General features: G+C 40.9%; 1 protein-coding gene across 1 annotated transcript; it reads right to left on the bottom strand.

Moving 5' to 3' along the window:
* Positions 1-14,485: 14,485 nt before the first annotated feature.
* On the bottom strand, positions 14,486-15,767 carry PIGM (phosphatidylinositol glycan anchor biosynthesis class M). Its single transcript, XM_010215452.2, has one exon. The coding sequence runs from the start codon at positions 15,765-15,767 to the stop codon at positions 14,502-14,504; it is 1,266 nt and encodes a 421-aa protein (XP_010213754.2). The 3' UTR covers positions 14,486-14,501.
* Positions 15,768-17,864: the final 2,097 nt, after the last annotated feature.

The raw sequence follows: 17,864 nt of genomic DNA, 5'->3' as shown, positions 1-17,864 counted from the left end.
GCTTGGACATGGACAAAAAGAAATCTCTGAGAGACACACTTTAGAAAAATATCTTTCTTTCCAGGAAAGTATATTATCTCTGAAGTGGAATAGTCAGATTAATAACCCAGACAATTTTCAGAAAACACCTCAGTGGAAAGAAATGTCAAGGAAGAACACACACAAGAAGAACACAGCAACAACAACTGTCCATACACCACAGTAGGAAGTTCTGTAGCAAGAATACATGAAAGACAGCAGCTACATTCTGAGAAGAGAGTCTGAAAGAGGCATTTCTAAAATGTGGGATCTCCGGGCCTAGACTGAAGGCAGCCTCTCCCAGGGGGGATCTGCACCACGCCACAGGCTTCCACAGAAACATTGTCCAGGATAGAGCACAGGCAAACCCTCCTGTAAATGCCAAACACGTGGTAATACCCTGTTGCTGAAGATCCCAGCCAGGTGAAAAAAGAGAGTGCTGACTGCTAGGGAGTTGTTCTGTAGCAATAGGAATGGGCATCTTGTGTTCACTACCTGCTATCTTGGAAGTGCCACTATAGAGGATGGAAAGGGAGCCCTGATTCCATGTGGCAGAGGCTATGCAGGTCAGGAACCAAACTGTTCTTATTTGACTTATTTTCGTGTCCTAGAAGTTTTATTTTGAGCAGAATTCATGCCTACAGCAAAGAGTCTTGCTAAGGTGCTGACCTCATGTTACTAGAACGATAGCTTGGAAGACACAAAGATAGGTAGTTTGAATTATTATCATCAAGAATCTTCCCTGAATTGCACTGAACACATCTTTCTGTAAATTATTAAGCATTAAGGAAACATAAAACCTTCACTTCCATCATCTATTTTTCCACTACTCTGAACGCAGGTAATAAAAATCAACGGAATGAGTTTCTACTTTCCATTGCTTCTATTTGTTTGAAAACAGCCACATCTGATTCTAATTCACACATAAGTACTTTTGCATAGCGTAAAGGGGCCTTAAAGGGTGTCATTTACATTCACACACACTCCAAGGGCCGTTTATATTGCCTGAGAACCAGAGAGCATAGTGACATATGATCTCCATGTAAGTGAAAATCAGGTAGGGCTACTTTAAAAATTAACTTTATCTGGGAAGATCTGGATCCAGCTGGAGCTGTAGATCACCTGGACAGCTGCAGGGACACTCCTGAGTCATATGACAAGAAGCATAAGTTTTATAGAGAACTGTGTCAAGTGAGGCTATACTCTTTAGTGCACACCCTTCCCCACTCTTTCTGTCTTTTGTCTCCTCTGTTAAAAATCTGCTGAATGCATATCTCTCCCCTTTAATGAAAGTGAGGGAAGAAAAATTATTTCATTATCTGATTACCTGGATAAGTGAAAAATAAAGTTACTAACCTGGTGACCATGTACAAATTCCACAGAAGTGACAGTATGTGTCCTTCATGCTTTACTCACGTAGTGGAGCTAAAAGTAGCAAAAAGGATAACTTAGATTTTATCAGAGTATGTTTATATGACTCTGTTGACTAAGAAAGGACCTGGCCACACCCTCGCAAAGGCCAGATCAGAATGTGACATGGAAGGAGTTGCATCAGAACAACTAGAAAAGACCAGGAGTTTTTCAGCAATACTTCTGCGAGAGAAGGTGTCTCCAGGGAGAACAAGAGCATGAGAGGCATATGGGTTAGCATGGTTAGGATGAGGCCAGGACTGGGAGGAGGTAGTAAATCAGTGTCCCAAGAGGAGAGCATACATGTCCCTTTCTTCCCTTTTATCCGTGAGAAAGCTCAGCTAAATTTTACTCTCAGTTCTGAATCTGATATCCAATAGACCTCTGCTTTCAAGGCTAATGAATTTCTCAAGGCAGCACTAATGGTCATGTTCACTATCTTGCCTGCCTTTCTCCTCCCACCTTCGCAGATATTCCAAAAATCTCTTGAAACAGATGTTTTGATTTTACACTAGCATCAAAACTTTTACATTTGTTATGAAACAGAATTTTTCACATTCTGATCAATACTTATGAAAAAAAATCACTGTGAACAAAAGATCTGTGTAGCATCAATGCTTGTTTGAAAGTAACTATGAAAATTATTTTTCAAAAGAAGCTTCAGCAACAAAAGCACTAAGGGAGGCAAGAAGAACAACTCACAGGGAAGAAAGGACTCTCTTCTGTTGAGAATCTCATCTCTGCATCCTTATTGTCTCTTGAGGAGTTTCACAAGCCTGGCTGGTAGCAAAACTGACCCAAGTGGACCTCCAACCAAAAGGAATCTGTTAGCAGTAGCATCTAATAGATCGGTCATGCAAAAGCACTTTGCACCTGCTAGCTCTTTTCTAGCTCACAATCATGGGTAATTTCTTGGTTCCTTCCTCCTTTCTTCTACAGGATATTACAAAGCAGAGCAGATTGCCAAGAGAGCAAACGGAGACATGGCACCAAAAGCAGCTGTCAAGCTTGGATTCCTTAGACAGGAACAGCCTGATCAGCAGCAGAGTCCAAAGAAATATTTGGCTTCAAGTCATTTTCTCTAGCACCATGAGGAGGGTTAGAGGAATGATAGAGTTATAGATTATTTTCCTGCCTGTTTACTTTGGCTTTACGTACACTTGATTGTGAGGCTGAGCTCTTTTATGCGTGGTACATAAAAGAGTTGCCCAATATAATAAATACAAAGCATATATTTATGAAAGGCTCAGAGAATACAACCATTGCTTATAATGAGAATACTACCACCTCATGACAAGGCCATGACTGTCTTTTTTAGTTTGAGTGGGCAGCAGAATGAATGAAAAGGGAAATTAATCCAGTGACAGATGAAAGCAGGGACATGCATTTTGGCTTGACCAGCCTATTCATTCAGAAAATCTAGCCGTTTGGCTCAGGACTGGATTTCCTACTTTCTTTGGGTGCCTCTCACCTACACAATTTGTTCATTCCTTTCAGTTTTCATCTTTGATAATTCATTTTGCATTTCCTAAAAGTTCTCAAGGGATTAGTGTATTCCTATTTTTTATCTAAGTGTCTCAGTGGTCTTGTACACTAGACAGACAGAAGAGGCACTTTCAGTGATCTTTTCAACAGCAATATAAATTGTTTCAATGCTTGTATGACACTAAAGTGTGTGGAGTGGCAACCTTCCAGATTTTTCCAATAGTTGGCAGCTAGCATAGCTCCTTAATAGAACAGCAGCACATTTCTCCTTCAGATTTGTAATTTCTAAATGTCACTCTCTTATTTTTGATTTATAGAGATCTTTTCTTGCCAGGCCCAATGAAGCAATATATATACATGAAATAAATATGATATGCTCCAAAAATAATGCTTTTTTTTCCCCTTGACTGAAACAAAAATCATGGTGAAACATTGTAAATTATGTCTCTTTTGCACCATTTAATTAAGTAAATCAAATGGTTGGATCTCTCTGAAAGATAAGTCTTCTAAATTTGTACAGATGATTGCACAGCATACTGAAGAATAGAGATGAATGGCTGCTAATTTTCAGCCACGTATGACCATATATTTAATTTCTGTAGAAGACTATGATCTCACTAACCTGATGAATTTGGACATTGAACTTGTGCTGTTTATTGAAAATTATGTTTCAGCATTAATTTTAAATATTTACTTGAATGCTTTAATATCCTGAGAAATTATATCAAATGGAAAAGATCTAGTAATAAAAATAATGCCAGTGAGATATTAATTGAACAGGGGCAGAAAAGATGGCCTCACGGCAGTCTTTGCCCTCCTATTTTCACTGATGACAAAGAGAGTGTTATGTCACCACCTTGCAAAAGGTCGCTGCTTGCAGGTCAGGCATTGGGTTTCCTCCACATTTAGAGCAGAAATGGCTCCTCATGTTGGTACATGTTTAAGTGAGTTTGGGAGTTCTCCTGAACTCTGGGGCTGCAGGTGAGAAAGCTCCGAGCCTGCCTGAGTCACAGTGGTCACAGTCATGCCATTTATACTGGTCTCTTAAAAATAGCTTCTTCTTCTCTAGTCTGCTTGTGCAGTTAAAAAAGGCTACTGTGCAGAAATGCTCAGTATAGTAGGTTTCATGATTTTGCAGGTCTTAACTGAGCCAAGAGCTTCACCTTTGCCTGAACAGAAACCAACACTACCTATTTTTCTAGATGGAAAAATGTTGCAGTTACATCATCTCTTGCTTGCAGAGTCTCAGCCTCCAAATGAACAGGAGATTTAGTTTGTTGAAGTTAGCTTCCTGCTGCCTCTTGCTTTCCCATATGTGGGAAACCAGCACAAAGTGCGAAGTGACAACTGAGTGAATTCTCCTCATTAATGTTCTGAACTAAAACACAGATGCAGATGTGCTTTAGAAGCTTGACTGAGGGTTTATCACAGTTTGTCATAGAATTTCTATGGGAGCTTGCTCAGAGCCTTAATTAGTAGATAAATCACAATAAAATATTTCTCAACTTGTTTTTGTTCTTTTATGTCTATCAATGCTTTTGCCCCAACAAAAAGGCACTAAAAACAACAAAAGGCATTTTAAGTAGCTGTAATGCTGTGGAAGGTACTTGGTCAACAGCACTAGAGATTGGGTTTCTCTGCCTAAAGCAGGTATGCAGAATACCTACATGGTACTGATGAGTCCTTGAACATGGAAAGATCACTTCTCCTGGAAAGCGATAATTCGCTTTGCTGCTGCATCAAGTTTTGATTTCCATGCCAAGATTGCACAAGAGCAAGTATCATTCATCACAACTATCCTATATATATTTCTGTTCCTTTGGAGGATAAATATATTCATTATTTCTGATTTATATAAACTACTAAAAAGCCACCAGTCTAAAGTTACTTTCATCCCATTCAGCTGACTGGTGTTGATGATCTAGATGTGACAGCTTCTAGGTACCAACCCCTTTGCCATCTGGTGCCTCACAAGAGCAAATCCCTTCATTTGCTCTGAAAGCATCTCTAACATATGGTTACATAGTACCTATTTAAACTCTCAAGGCTGAAGTATATCCTTTATTTTTGAGTGAATGTTCTTGAAATCCTTTTACAGATATCTAGCCCAGGAACAACCTCCACATTGCCCTTCTCAATGGGAGCTATGGGGTTTTCTGGTTCTGATCCTCTTCTTCTCATTCTTTCTTCATATTAATTTTCCACACATGCCTAAGATTACATGTTCTCATGAATATATTTGACCTTTATGATGCTGAGCAATATGCATGTTCAGTGACTAATGCAGCACGGTTCCTTTTTAGTGTTTCAATTTGGCCTGCAGTCAAAGCACCTGAATTAGTCCTAACACATTGGCTTGACAAGAAGATGCAATTGTATTAGTTCCTTTTTTTTTCTCCTTTTTGCTTTTATTTAGCTCCAAGTAATGCTCAGATTCCAAGGAGCTAAATCTCCAGCTGAGACCATATCATCCAGAGGATTAAGTTTAGACAGAACGTCAGCTATTAATCAACACTAAAGATCAATTTACTTGTAATTTGCTAGACTGCTAAATTAATATAGTGTTAACCTTGATGAATAGTGACGAAAATATATTTTTATACAGTACTGTAGATTGTCTATAATGACACCGTAACAAAAGTTCACTTCTGTTTCTAGAGGCATAATCAAAGCCAAACTTCAGAAAAACAGTACAGTAGTGTGAGGAGACAAAGTGCAGCAAAGGTCATCGATGACTCGTGTTTTTCAAGAGGCAGTTTCAAACATCTTGTGAGGCAGAGTGTTTATCTTTGATGTATCTTGCTGGGTTTCCAACCTCTTCACACAGAATCTACAAAGAAGCATCTCTTAGAAGCCCAGGGCAAACTCTGCTTCCATTGGGATGAGAGTGTCCTACGTGGCACCCAGTTGTTGTTAGAATTACCCTGCTTGCAACAAAAACTACCCCCCTCAAAAAAAAAAAAAAAAGAGCAAATGCTGATATAAGAATAGCTAAATTGAAAATGTTGATATAGAAAAAAGCAGACACTTTCCTAGCACTAATGTATTCCAGATTGCAACTAAGCTTTCAATAGCTTTTGCCTTCTTTGAATTCTCAGGGGACTATCATAAAATCAGCAGCAATGAGTGACCAAAAAACACCAAAAAAAATAGACGATAGTCTTTCAGAGTGAGTTCAGAGTACATGAGCAGTTAGATTCAAAAACCTCAGGACCAGAATTACATGGAGCCACCAGATACAAGAGATATCTATCTAACTGCACAGGATTTGGGTAGGAATTGCATCACTGGTAGAAAGCAAGTCTGGACAGCAAGAACAAATACCTCAAAGAATTATTTTAGTGGTAGCAGTCACACGTAAGGTCTGTGATATTTGAATAGTTCTGACCTATACCATGTATATTGGGTTTTCTTTCCTCATCACTGGTTATACCGCAGAACCTTCTGTTATCTAGTACAGTTACTACTTTTACTATAGTAATCTGTATAATTTTTGTTTTCTCATAAAAGGGCACAGTTTTGTTTTTTATGGGCTATTACTAGTTTTTTATCTCTGATGAAGACTACCTAACTTAGTCTTCATCAAAAACAGCAGCACATATAATTCAAAAGCTGAAAGCAAAGCATAATGAAGATAGAAAGGTTTAGTAAAAACAGTTTCAGATGCCTAAATACTAACAGTACAGCTCTAAAGGTGCATCTTTTTTTGTATTTTGCAGTGAGAGAAGTTGTAGCAGTACTGGTGGTTGGAGTTGTGCCTGTTTATCTCTGTTTTCTTCCTTTCTCCCAAAGAAAGCTACAGTTTGCTTTAGGGACAGAAGGCAGCCAGGCTGTACGGTATGCATGAATCGACCTGGCCAAATAAACTGCCTGGCTCTACTTAGTTTTTAATTGCCTAGCCAGCTGAAAACATCTCTCTGATCAAACAGGTCTGTTTTGTCAGCTTTGATTGTCTCTTTTCTCACCTTCTCACCTATCAGTCTGTCACCAGCTGCTTACTGTCACTTGTGAAATGCCAACGAAAGGAGTAGCAATTGGGGCTTACAGGCACAATCTGGTAGTATCTGCTCTTGAAAAAAGAGCAAGCAGATGCACAAGCCCAGAACTGAGACAGTGCTTGATGTATAACTTCAAACTATATAAAAGAAAGGGCACAGCCAAGTATACTACATTATGCCATGAATGCTCTGCTGAGGACTTTTCTGTGGTTAAAACCTGGGAACAGCTGGGTCAGACCAAAAGCTCCATTTCCAAAAGTGGCCAGTGACAGATGCAGAGGCAATCTAGACAGAGGAGAGATTTTCCCAGAACACCTAGTTCCCAACACCCAAGTTGGCAGATTTTTAGAGGATTCTTGAGGCCAGGGCATGGATGCTTTTGTATTTAATAGGCTGTGACAAATTTATCTTCTGCAAATTTGCCCAGTAGTCCTCGGAACATCCTCAATGTCTTGAGGCTCCTAAAGGTACCCATTGCCATTCCCAAGAATGGGCTAAGGCCCAGTTCTCTTTAGGAAAGACCTAAGGATGTCACCGTTGCCTTTCAAAGGGAGTTCAGTCCTGAAAACTCAAGACTTTGATTGATCTGAAGCGTATTCTGAGTGTAATGAAACTCACAAAGTACTTTCTGTAAGCTTTTAATTTTTCTTAACATTGGTAAAAATGGCTACATGGGCTTGTATCAAATCCAAGTTACATCTTCCTTACTTTGAAGGACCAGCCATTGCTCATTCAATTTTCACATCTGTTTTCTCTACTGACACCTAATCTGACACCTTTCTAACCTTTCTGTACCTGATTTTAGAATGATAATAACAGCAACTTCTTGCTCTGAGTCATATTTATTTGCATGTTTCGTATTTTGCGTATACAGTCACACCTGCCTCCACAAATAAAAAGCGCTTGGGATCCAGTGTTTTCAAGTAACACATCCTTGACAGTCATCATCCATTTTATTAAATAGCAAATCCTGCTACCCGCTCTCAGGCTACAGATATGCCCTGGTCTAAAATGGCCCTGTAACCCAAGAAGGGCCCTTGCTACATCCTTAGCAGAATCTTATCTGGCTGAGGTGGGCATGAAGTTCCTGTGGTTGCTGCCATGCTATTATAGCCAATGAGCTTTGGGAAACATCTGATTGCCGTGTGAACCATGAATCTATTTTGGGCAGGCTATGGGGGAGTCTACATCTGTGCATCCCCACCACCTACATGCTCCAGCACAAGGAGCTTGTTCTAGGAGTTTGGAAGGCTTGGAAGCAAATTCAGGAATCCCTGTAACACCACATCTGGTCTGGGTTTCATTTTAGTAGTCTGTGCAAGTTTTCATGAAAGAGTTGGAGGAAGGCCAATGTGAAATAATTCACTGTTTCACCTGTATCTGAGTGTACTATTAAATTTGCCTTCATAGTGCAGTACAGCTATTCAGCAGTTCTTCAGCTGCTATCTGTCACAGGTCCTGCAGTGAGGATAGCAGCTGCAAAGCTGTCTGTGGTTTAATTTCTCAAATATACTTTCAATTTCCAGTAAAATCTAAGTGGACCAGTAATAATAAAACCTTATTTACTTGTGGTATCAACTACCCTGTTATTTTTCTATTTTTTAAAAAAATTGTCTAGCTGTTTTTCATGAGTGCTGTTAAGCTGCTTCTAGATCTTCATTTAGCTACTAATGCAATGCTGGAATGTCTGGGAGCCTAACATGTCCCACAGAAAAATTTTAAACCTTTTTTTTTTTAATGAATAGTCAAAATGTCTTTTAGTAAATGTTCACCATTTGCCTAACAGCCTTGCAACTGTTTCAGAGCAGCCAGCAATCATTACCTCATGGCAATGTGGTACACGTGTGGATTAGGAAACACAGTAGGGCTAGAATTGTTTGTCATTTCAAAGGATAAAACAATCTTAAATGGCAGAGGCAGACAGCACAACAAGCTGAAACCATTTGCTAATGGTAAATTAGTGGCAGAAGCAAGACAATGGAAAGGTCTTCTGGATCTCACTTTCATCCTCGTTTCCTCATTGCTTTGCTCTATCCTGTACCCATTATTTTGGCCCCAGACACATAGTATTTCTTTCCAGTGAACAAACATTTGGTTCTCTTCCAGCAACAAACTTTCCTGTACTTAATCAACCAGTTTATTAGAGCATGAAGGAAAATTGGTCATGACTTCAGTTCCTGTACTGCTGGAATTAACAAGCCGGCTGTTGCCAACACTAAACTTGGAAGTGCTAATGGTAATTAACATCTATTTTCAAATGCATCTCACAGTTTTAAGGTGGAGAAGTACTTGTTACTCATGTGAACCACCAAATGGTTTTTTTTTTTCTTTTAAGTGCTACTTTCTTCAGGAAGATGTCAGCTGTGGGACAGAAATAATAATTAATGAATTATTAATGCTATGCGGTATGACATTTATTCTCTTCGGTGCATTTTTGGCTATGTAGGTCTTCCAAAATCATTGAGGAAGAAAAGTTTCAAACCAGAATTTAAACATTTTGCTATTTTTGGTTAAGTTTCTGGTCATTATATAGATATGATAGAAAAATATAATGAAACAGTAATAATTTAGCAACTGACATATAATATGTGCTATTAGTAGCTTTATTGCCGTTTGGCAGAAGTCCATGCAGCCGTTCAGTCAATTTTCCCTCAGGTGCACTTGGGTGAAATAATCTTATGTTAACAAAGTACTCCAACGCCCGGCTCAAGTGGGACTCTGTTTCAAATGGTAATTTTCTTAATAGTTCAATATATTCACAGTTTACAGTGAAGAAAATAAAGGAAGGGTAATCATACCTTGTTTTTCACTTCATTTTCTCAGCCTGTTTCCTAGCTAATTCAATCTATTGGATCAGTGGGAGGGACAAGGGATAGATTTAAAATGTTGCCTGTCAGATCAACAGGGGATTTAAATTAATGTTCTTTTACACAAGATGGAAGCATATGGGCCACAGAGTGCAGCTCTCTTTGGAAAATTACTGTCAAAACAGCAACATCTCTATTAGCTTCTGAGGCAGAAATCAGATTTTACTTGAGTTAACCTTTGAAAAGTGACTGCTCATTAATATCCTCTCATGCTACAGCAGCAATATTGCTTACTAACACCCTACGACACTTTGTACAGCTCTGTAAGTCTAACTTTGGCAGTAACACCCTATAGGCCATAAGGATGATGTGAAGGAATCAAAGTTACGTTCACCTGACAGTTGTTACCGAGATCTCTTTTTCCTCTTGTAGAAAGGGAAAGCACACGTCTTCAAGGGCATAGTTTTCAAACAAGTAATGCAGATTCCGCTGTGTGAGCTTACTCTTTAATTCACCTACATATCAGCTCAATCCAAGGCAAAAGTCCTATCTTCATATATAATCAGATACACACATTTCCTTAAAGTATTTCTTCCTCAGAAGGAATATCAGCATTTTCCATATGAAATTCTGAGTATCGTTTATCTGTCATTTCTTTATGTGCAAGCTACTCTTGCAATATATACAAAGTACTTGATTTCTGATATGAAGAGTTTTATCTGAAGAGAAGGTTATATGTTCAAAGCTGAACTCTGAAGAGTTGGAGAAAGCTGGAATTAATGCTTTATTTATGCTTTAAGATTACCTTCAACAAGCAATCCCTGCCTCAGTCAATGCCTGTGCCAGGCAGAGCAGTCTTGTCAGGATAGCACCCTAATGGGAATCTGAGGATTTGGGGTTTTCTATTACTGCTTCTGATAGCGTTTGCTGTGTTTCATCTTATACAAATTACTTAACCCTTCTGTGCTTCATGTCTTTCATTGTAAAATAAATATAACACTACTTCCCACTGACATGGAAAATTGTCTGGGCAAACTTGTATATTTTGTGGAATTCAATACTCTGGTGATTGAAGCTACAAGTTCAGAGGCTCGATATTGCCTGGTTAGCAGGAGTGTGCAGAGACTGAACAGCTGATCAGCAGGAATTCCACTGACACAGAGTTACTATTGACTCATGCTGTTAAAATAGGAAAAGAATTGGTCTTTCTTGTATACACTTGTGCACATAGGACAGCATGCAATGAAAAGGCCTTGAATGTATTAGCAAATATCATTTTTTTTAAATGAATGTGTGTGTATTAAACTCCTTACAGAAGAGTAACTTAAGTTTAAATGCATAATAATGACACTACTTCAGAGTTTTTAACTTTGCAACATTTTTCCCAGCTTAAATGCAGTTCTCTGACATCATTAATAATCTAGTGATGGAAGCGACATCTGACATGAATAATGTGACCAATGCAGACGGTTGTAATGAACCATAATGAACCGTTTCACATCACTGGTGAAATTTGCACATTCAAATATAGCCAGAATTTATTGGTTCTTGAATGCATCTCCTACCAACTCGATATCCTTGCTTCATATTCTTCTACCCATGCGTTGAGATTAAAGTCTGAAAGAGTCACTAGTGACTGCTGTGTGCTGAGTAAGAGAAACCTTTAAGAAATCCATTCTGCAGAGGTAAAACCAGCTGCTATTTAAAGGAGTCTTGACTGGGATAAGTTACCTTTATACCTGTGTACATACAGGTAAATGTTCAGGTGTGTCCATATGGTACATTTAAATATACTCCTGAGCAAGAAAGTTGCATTAGTGACTGGGTTTCAATTTGAGCAAAAGCTTTGTCAGGATGAAACTATTAAGTGATAAAGCTAATACAAGAATATGCATTCTGAAGCTCTGAATGAGAATTATATGAAGAATACACTTTTTGAGATCTATGTATTTACTCTGCATGCTTGCAGCCTTTTTAAATAGATGTCTCTTTCTCAGCTGAAAAGAAGGAATGATTTCCTGATGATTTTTTTGTCTTCAGCATTTACTTTCTGTACAAAACCTTAGGAAAAATGTTGGAATGTCCCCTTTCTATTAAATATAAAAGCTTCAAGTACACTGCCTCTTCAAAAAAGAAAACTGACGAGCTCAGTTTGAAGCATATAAAGACAGCCCTTACTGTGGAAGGAATCAGCACAGAGCTTGTGACACTGATACAGCAGTTATTCAATACGGACCAAGGCAGATAATTACGTTGTCAGAGATACTAATTTAGCAGGCTCATACTAAAACAGTGAAGCACTAATTATTATATTTTGATTAGTCTCTTGATTAGTCTTGTTATTTTAATAATTCCATTTATAAATGCTACAGAAATCAATGCTCAATGCTGAATCCAGTCATGGGCCTTTGGACTACATGCTATGTTTTAAAAGGTAAAATGCTGTTTGTCTTGGTATTTTTTTTCTTTTCACTTCCACTTTCTACACCTTGCACTTCCACTTCAGGACTGCTTTCGGTGCAGTCTGTAAAATTTAGACCAATGAGATGGTTGTGCATTTTTACCATTTTACCATTTTTTAAAAATAACATTACAGTTTGGAAGACCATGATAGAAAATGAAAAATAGCATTCAGTGACTTTCATTCCTAATTACCAGGAGGAAAAATGGACATACAATCACCACGCAAAAGAGTTTGCATGTCAGCAAAAATAGCAAATGTTCATAGGAAATAATTTGGTAAATTTTAAGGGCATTGTAATTAATCACTATGACTCGGTCATGAATTATAACTTGTTTTGCACTTGGCTACAAATATTTTGATTTAATGCTTTTTATCAGTTAATAAAGTTATTCAATTTTCTTTATCAGAAGGGATTTGCAAGACATAAATTTTAAGTATCTCTGATGTTGATCTTTTTCAGTTCATTTCTTCCATCCAACTTTTTATGAGTCACTGGATTATTGCTAAATCCCAGACACACTTTGGTGACTAGCTGAATTCAAAACAACAGTTGTAAAAAGTGGGAATCATACTGGATTATTAAACGGATGACTGTGAATCTAAGTTTTTTATGAAAGCCTTTTTTATAGTTTATGCACGACATTCTCAAGCCATTGCTGAAGGACGGCTACTGACCCTTTAGGGAAAGGCCCTCTTTAGCTTACATCGTGATAGAGCTTCCCTTCTGGAGGCTGCAAAATGATTTAACTACTAATGAATCAACCACGTATTTGTCATAAAGAAACTCTTTCCTAAAAATACCCATTACTGTCATGCACACACTAGCTCCAGATACCACATGTCTTTTGAAACTTGAAATGCGTCTGGAGACCATTTATTTTATTTTCCAATAGGAGAAAAAAAAATAGGGGAAAAGTGTAGGGACAGAACGAAATGTGGTCTAATAAATGTATGGAAAATATTGTTTTAGAGGAAGAAAAATACACCGCTTGCAACAGAGGTAACCTGTGGGCCAGGTAATACGGGTCTCCTGCAACTGCCAACCAGGGCACTACTGCATGTGCCCAGCGGCGGGCGGGCGCAGCCGCAGCTCTCGGTCTCCCCTGGGCAGGCGCTGGCTCATGGTGCCCTCGGCTCCTGCAACGGGAGCCTGGTGTTGGTGGGGAGGAGCCTCGTCCGTCTGTGCAGCCACCGTGTGCACTAAAATCCTCACGATTCAGTAAGGCTAGGTAGGACGTGCCTGAAAGTTGAAGACAGTATGAAGGTTTTTAGGTTAGGTTTGACACATGCCAATTTAAACGTACGGTTTTATTTGAAAAAAAAAAATACTGACCATTTCTGCTTAGGGCTTTGTCGAACAGACTCCACTTAGTAAAGCCAAAATGGCTCCAATCCCTCTCATTACCCCCCAACACTCCATCCAAATCTTCTCATGTCTCATCTGGGAATAAGTATCTTACTCAGACAGACTGCAGGCCTTGTTATTTTAAAACTTTCCTTTCTTCTAGCAACTGCCCCACCTCCTCAATTCCTTTCACTTTCTTTTTAATTTAATAGCAGAGATATTGAACTACTGAAAAAAGGTATTTTCAATTTCCTTCTGGTTTAACTCTTGTGCTGTAGGGGATAGTTGCCTTTCAAGCTATACTGTGACTCTACTTGCATTTGCTGTTAACATCCACAGCAACTGTCAGCCTGCAATTTAAAGCAGTGGCCTGTATTTCTAAATCATGGCAGCAAGAAACACAAATATTTTTACATTTATGTGATCCAAGACAGGTAATGAATGGCAAGGTGAAAAAGTCATTCAAAAATGCAAACAGCACAAAGAGCATGGTTTTCCAGCCATCAAATAAATTACAAAGTTTCAAAAAGTAACACTTTTTTTCCTCAAATTTCTCCGAAGACAGGGTAAAATTGCAAACACTGTGTAACTGAATTGTTAGTGTGAGAAAAAAATAAAGATCTCGGTGTATACATTCATTGTCTTACATTTATTCATTAGCTTAACACTTGCAAAACACCACCCCTTGCTTAACCCTTGAAACAGACTCCAAACCCATTTACTAGCACACAAGATCGTTGAACTACAGCATCCCTTTATAATCTGTTGTTTTCCTCGCCAGAGGCCACAGTCCTCAAAAAATAATAATAATAATAATAATAACAAGACAAAAAAGTATGTATGAAAGCCAAAGGAGGCCAGGGAGGCTCAGGAAGGGCAGGGCTGCTCCATGACATGAGACACTGAACATGATGCTGGTGGTATGAAGAGCCCCCTTAAACACTGCTGCTGTTTCTGGATTTTGGTGTTATCTATTACTGTTGTTTGTTTTTTTCCACCACTTGGGCTTCTCTTTGGTAGTGGGAAATAATTTGAACAAGTACAAAGGTATTAATAAAAAGGAAAAGCAAGCCTGCCAACCATATCAGTAAGAAAGTGTTGTACCCTTTGAACTCCAGAAAGTACGCGGGAGCGAGCCACAGGCCTTGTCCGAGAAACCACAAGGAGAGCAGCAGCGCACCGCGCCGCCAGGACATCCTGAGGTTAGGGATGATGAGGGGCAAAAGGCAGAGATACCAGACAAAATACTGGGATGTGCACACTTTGTTAAAACTCACAAAAATGGCCGTGTGGAGGAAACAACAGAAAGCAAGGTCTCTGTAAAATACTACAGACACAACCACGAGCAAAAGCAGCTGGGGCAGGAAGGCTGCGAGCCCAAGGGCAAAACTCCATCTGCTCTCTGCAGTTAAATACAACATGTAGAAATAGGGAGAAAAGTTATGGCGGGTGTCCCTCCTGGTCAGGTGGTAGAGGTAGGCGTGCTCCAAAAACTCCCAGCCGTAGAGGTAGTAGAAGGCGACTGTGAGGCTGCCCAGCACGGACCCTGCGACTGCTCCAAAAAGCAGCACGTCACAGTTTGTCAAGAGCTGCCAGAGGAACCCGAGCAGGGGGAACCTCGCTTTTCCGTGGTGCCCCATGGCCAGGGCCGCTCCATTGCCGTGCTGCCTGCCCTGCAGGTGCAGTGCGATGGGCAGCGCGTACGTCAGCGGGTAGATTTTCACGTGCACGGCGAGCCCGTAGCAGGCAGCGGCCCTGGCCACGCTGCCGCCCTCCGTGTAGTAGAGGGTGGCCAGCACCAACAGGGCCACGAGGGCCTCGGCGTTGCCCCGCGTGGACACGGCCATAGGCAGCGGGTTGAAGAGCCAGGCAGCGGCGCAGCAGGCACAGGCCAGGCCGGCGGCCACGCCGCGCTGCAGCAGAGCCCTGTAGGCCACGGTGGCGGCCGCCAGGTCCGCGGCCACGAAGAGCAGCTTCCCGAAGGGCTCAGCCAGGCAGGCGTTGGGCGTGAGGAGCCAGGCGAGCAGCGGCGTGTAGCGGTAGGTGGCCCGCGCGTAGGGCGAGCGCCCGGCCGCCACGAGCCGCGCCGCGTCCGTGAACACGCCGTAGTCGAGGTCGGTGTAGCGCACGCGCAGCGCCGCGTCCTGCCGCGCCGCGCACAGCAGCAGCGCCAGCCGCGCCGCCAGCGCCGCGCACAGCGCCGCGCGCAGCCCCGGCCGCCGCGCCGCCGCCAGCGCCATCGCCCCGCGCGCCCCAACGGCCGCGCAACGGCCGCTGCCGCGGGGGAGGCGACACCCGCAGCACCCGCCGCTTCCGCGTGCGGGCCGGGGGCGGTGCCGCGCATGCGCCCCGCCGCTGCCGTTGCGCGTGCGCGCTGCTGCAGCCGTTGCAACCGTTGCCGCGAGGCGTTGGGGCGCGCAGTGCGGAGGAGTCTGCACGGCTCGGAGCGCCCCTCGCTAACCCCGGTTTTCCTCGCCCTGAGAGGCAGTGCTAGGCAGGGGGACAGCGCTGCGGCCTTGCTGCCCTCCTCGTTAATGCGGATGCGCCCCGCGGGACAGGGGGAGGAGGACCGGCTCGGCCCGGTTCCTTTCTCGGGTCTGACGTGGGGGAGGCGGCCGGCGCAGTGGTGCCTAAGTAAGAAGGAACAAAAAAACAAAAAGGAACAAACAACACAAAACCTCAAGTCCCCCCCCCCCCCCTTTTTTTTTATAACGTTCTTAATGTTCTGTGAATGTTTTGTCTGGGCTCGTGAGGGCCCTCTAAAGCACTTGGGTAAGCTTCCTTCCATGTAAAGTTTCTCATTTGCCCACACTGGGAATGTGGTATGATGAAAACTGGAGATTAGGAAGAGGAAATTGTGATAGAGAAAATAATTTGCTGGTATTTTAACTTTTACAGGAGGTCTTTCCAAGAATTCTGTTGTTCAGATTTTGGCCATATATTGTATTCAAGCTTGAATTGAAAAGTATGTACTTAGTGTTTCCCAGTATTATGTGCTTCATGTTAGAATCGAGTATTTTTTCGGGGGAGATACAAGAAAATGCATTTGCTTATTTTGCAATTATTTGCAGTCTCTTTGCTGAATAGTTTCTGTTGGAAACATTGCTGGAGTTGCAGGGTGGCGTTTGGAATCTGCGTTTCATCTGCTTTGGGAGCACTCAGTTATTAGCAAAATGGGAGCAGATCTTGGCACAGGAGCCTTGGAGAGCAGTTAAACTGGTACGCTGTTCTAGAGACAAAATATATTTATGTTTGTGTGCATACCGCAACTCTTTTTTTCTTTCTGTTATGATTGCTTTACTCTGCATGATATTACAGTGGCGTATAGGAGGAGGTGTCCAGTTGGAGACGTGAGCTGGATGACAGGGCTGGATAATCATTTTTGCTTTATCACTACAAGTCACTGTAGAGACTTTATATAATAAACTGGACTCTTGAACAGAAGGGAAGAGAGATTTCTCAGTTAGCACCTAACAGCATTACATATTAAAACTGCTGTTTAAGATATATGTGAGATGGGGTATGAGGGTGCCAGTTGCTACTCCTTTAATAATTTCGTGCTCCCTCTTCTGCTGTTCCTCTCTAAAACAGGAAAAGACTGATAACATAATCTGTTCCCTTTTTTACATATTCTATAACATAATATCTAGGACACTTTCTAAGAAGGTTGTATCAGCTTATCCTGTGTTGGGCCCAAGATACCTTCTGGAAACATTACAGGATGGAAAATGATAAAATCACTTGGACTGAGATAAAAGTGTAAAAAAAAAAAAAAAGTGCGTATGGGGATGTTCACTCCTAAGTTTCTGTTCAGGGTAAAGGAAGCTTTTACTTGTGAGGACCTGTTATGGTGTGCTTTCAGTTTTCCTCCCAGGGTTATTTGTGAATCCTGTAAATTCTTTGGGTGGAATATATTCTTCTTCTACTTGATTCCTTGGGGAAACTGTTTATTGTCAGAACAGAATTAGTTCCATTTTATTTGCTGATTAAGTGTCTAAGTTAGATTATAGTAGTTAAATAACATTACTTTAAAAAAACAGTTTGCTGGTCTATTAAATTCTTTTCTCTATCTGCTTTGAGAGCCTGTTTATGGACCAATCTTTTATTCTCTTCTGAACTTAGTAGAAGCTGCACGGCTGACCCTAGTGACTGTCTGCATTCTTAAGAAGAAAACATGAGTAATGTAATTCTAAAGGGTCATGAAATTAATAAAAGAGAAAAGCTGTCTTAGCTGTTGTTATATACAGCATGACTGTATGATATTGCCTGAGCTGAAAAAGGAATTGGTTTTCCATATCAATAATTTAACATCTTGAAAATAAGCTTGAAATTCTTCA

This window comes from Tinamus guttatus, unplaced genomic scaffold, assembly GCF_059628265.1.
Source record: "Tinamus guttatus ecotype Peru unplaced genomic scaffold, ASM5962826v1 Tinamus_guttatus_pri_ptg000208l, whole genome shotgun sequence".
Taxonomy (NCBI): domain Eukaryota; kingdom Metazoa; phylum Chordata; class Aves; order Tinamiformes; family Tinamidae; genus Tinamus; species Tinamus guttatus.
The sequence above is the reverse complement of the archived record's forward strand: the minus strand, read 5'-3'. Positions and strand labels throughout refer to the sequence as shown.